Consider the following 1,881-nt stretch of genomic DNA (forward strand, 5'->3'; position numbering starts at 1 on the left):
GGGCTGGGGGTCCCAGGTGGAAGGGCTCCAGGAGGCGGCACTGGGGGTGGGAAGGAGCCAGGAGGAGGCATGCCTATAGAGGAAATGGAAGAAAAATTAATAATTAATGATAGTAAGGAGAGAATGTCTCTCGTGAGCCTGTTCCATCGTGGCCTCTCCATATTGGATGAGCTCTTTTCTCCTCCTCCCAGCTTTCTCAAAAAAGCAATGTTAGCCAATACAAACAACTTCAACTTCCTGGAGAAACAGCAACTTTTCTCCCCATCACAACCATCACACCTCCTCAATCCTCCTCCCATTGCCCAGTGACTCAATATCCTCCTTTATTATTCTTTTTCCTTCTTCCTGCCCTACCCACCAAACCCAAAACAAACATATTCTGAATCAAAAACTTTACCTGGTGGAGGAAGCCCAGTTCCCAATGATGATACTACAGGATTGGGGGCAGAGGGTGGAGGTGGTGCATCTGCAAACAGCTGATGAGGGCGATCAGCCTGGGAGAGTGGGTTCTGGGCTGCCAGAAGTCGCTCGGCTGCTGAGCCATGACGTTCACCCTTGGAGTCCTTCTTGAAGGCATAGGACACAGTGATAGGGCGGTTGCAGAGGTACTGCCCATTCATAGCTTCAATTGCTGCGTCCGAAGCATCAAACGAAGCAAAATTAATAAAGGCATAACCTTTGGAGTTGCCTGTGTCAGGGTCCCGCATAATCTTGGGCGTTTGCAAAATGACCCCAAAGGCGCTGAAAGTGTCATAAAGCAACTTCTCATCAATCTCTGGGTCCAGGTTCCCAATGAAAATGTTGGCCCCCACATCCAGGTTTTTGTTGTGAGCTGATGCTTTGTTCACCCGGATTGGCTTCCCATAGAGTTTGATCATGTTCATGATCTTAATGGCATAGTCAGCATCTTCCTCGCTCAAGAATTCCACGAAGCCATAGCCTGGAGGAGTGCAAGGGAGGAGGTTAGCTTAAGCGAAGTGGTGCAAAACTGGGGTACACCTCATCCACCTTCGAAAGCACCAAAAATAAGAATAACCTCACTTCCATGGAGGACGGTCCCAGAAACAAACTGTGCACAGACTTAAGAGACAGAAATGTTGAGGTTGCTTATTGCAAAGCAGCCGGGAATACTGCCGGGATTCTCAATGGGCAGCGTGTCCCCTCAGTGCAGGAGCGCACGGACTCACCTTGGTGCTGACCAGTGACCCTGTCCTTGGGCATGTGGGTGTTAACGACCGGCCCGGCCTGGAGAAACAGCTCCCACAGCAGCGGTTCGCTAACCTTCTCGTCCAGGCCCCCCACGTACACGGTGGCATCTGGACGACGGGAGAAGGGGGTTAGGGCCGAAAGGAATGGACAGGAAAGGGGACGACAGGAACATGAAGGTGAAAACAAAGCGGGGTAAGTGGGGGGTGGAGACAGGGAATCGGAGCAAAAGAAAACAACAACAAAAAAACCCGTTAGATGAAGCCCATACACCTCCCTTTCTACACGAACAACAGAATCTTCTTACGCCTAACTTAGAGTTCTGCTGCAAATTCTCTTTACAACTTTCTTATCAGCGGGAAGGCAGAAGATTGGACATAGAAAGCATCGCGCCTACAGGCCTTGGCCCGAACTCGGCCTCCCCCCGCCCCCAGAGGGCACCGGGCGGGTCTCGCGCCCCCGGGGAAGCCCAGGCTCCCGCCCCGACGGAAACACTGGTGGCCACGGTCCAGCCTCCCGACCCCCGAAGCCCATTCCTGGCTCGTTCCCCCCAGTCACCCTGGTTCCGCTCGGAGATCGGCCCGGCCGCCATGGCGAAAGAGCTCCCGCCGTCTCCAGGCAGCAACTCCACCCCCCGACCTCAGTCACTACTTCCGGTTCCGGGGCGAAGGCGGG

General features: G+C 53.6%; 1 protein-coding gene across 1 annotated transcript in view; it reads right to left on the reverse strand.

Moving 5' to 3' along the window:
• The window catches only part of SF3B4 (splicing factor 3b subunit 4), a 4,854-nt gene extending 2,986 nt beyond the window's left edge, over nt 1-1,868 (reverse strand). The window contains 5 exon segments of the mRNA XM_006755725.2: nt 1-11; nt 13-73; nt 398-940; nt 1,188-1,316; nt 1,765-1,868. Of these exon segments, the coding sequence (XP_006755788.1) occupies nt 1-11; nt 13-73; nt 398-940; nt 1,188-1,316; nt 1,765-1,798 (778 nt within the window). The 5' untranslated portion in view covers nt 1,799-1,868.
• Between the last annotated feature and the right edge of the window lie 13 nt (nt 1,869-1,881).

The sequence above is a fragment of the Myotis davidii genome, unplaced genomic scaffold (assembly GCF_000327345.1).
Source record: "Myotis davidii unplaced genomic scaffold, ASM32734v1 scaffold653, whole genome shotgun sequence".
NCBI lineage: Eukaryota > Metazoa > Chordata > Mammalia > Chiroptera > Vespertilionidae > Myotis > Myotis davidii.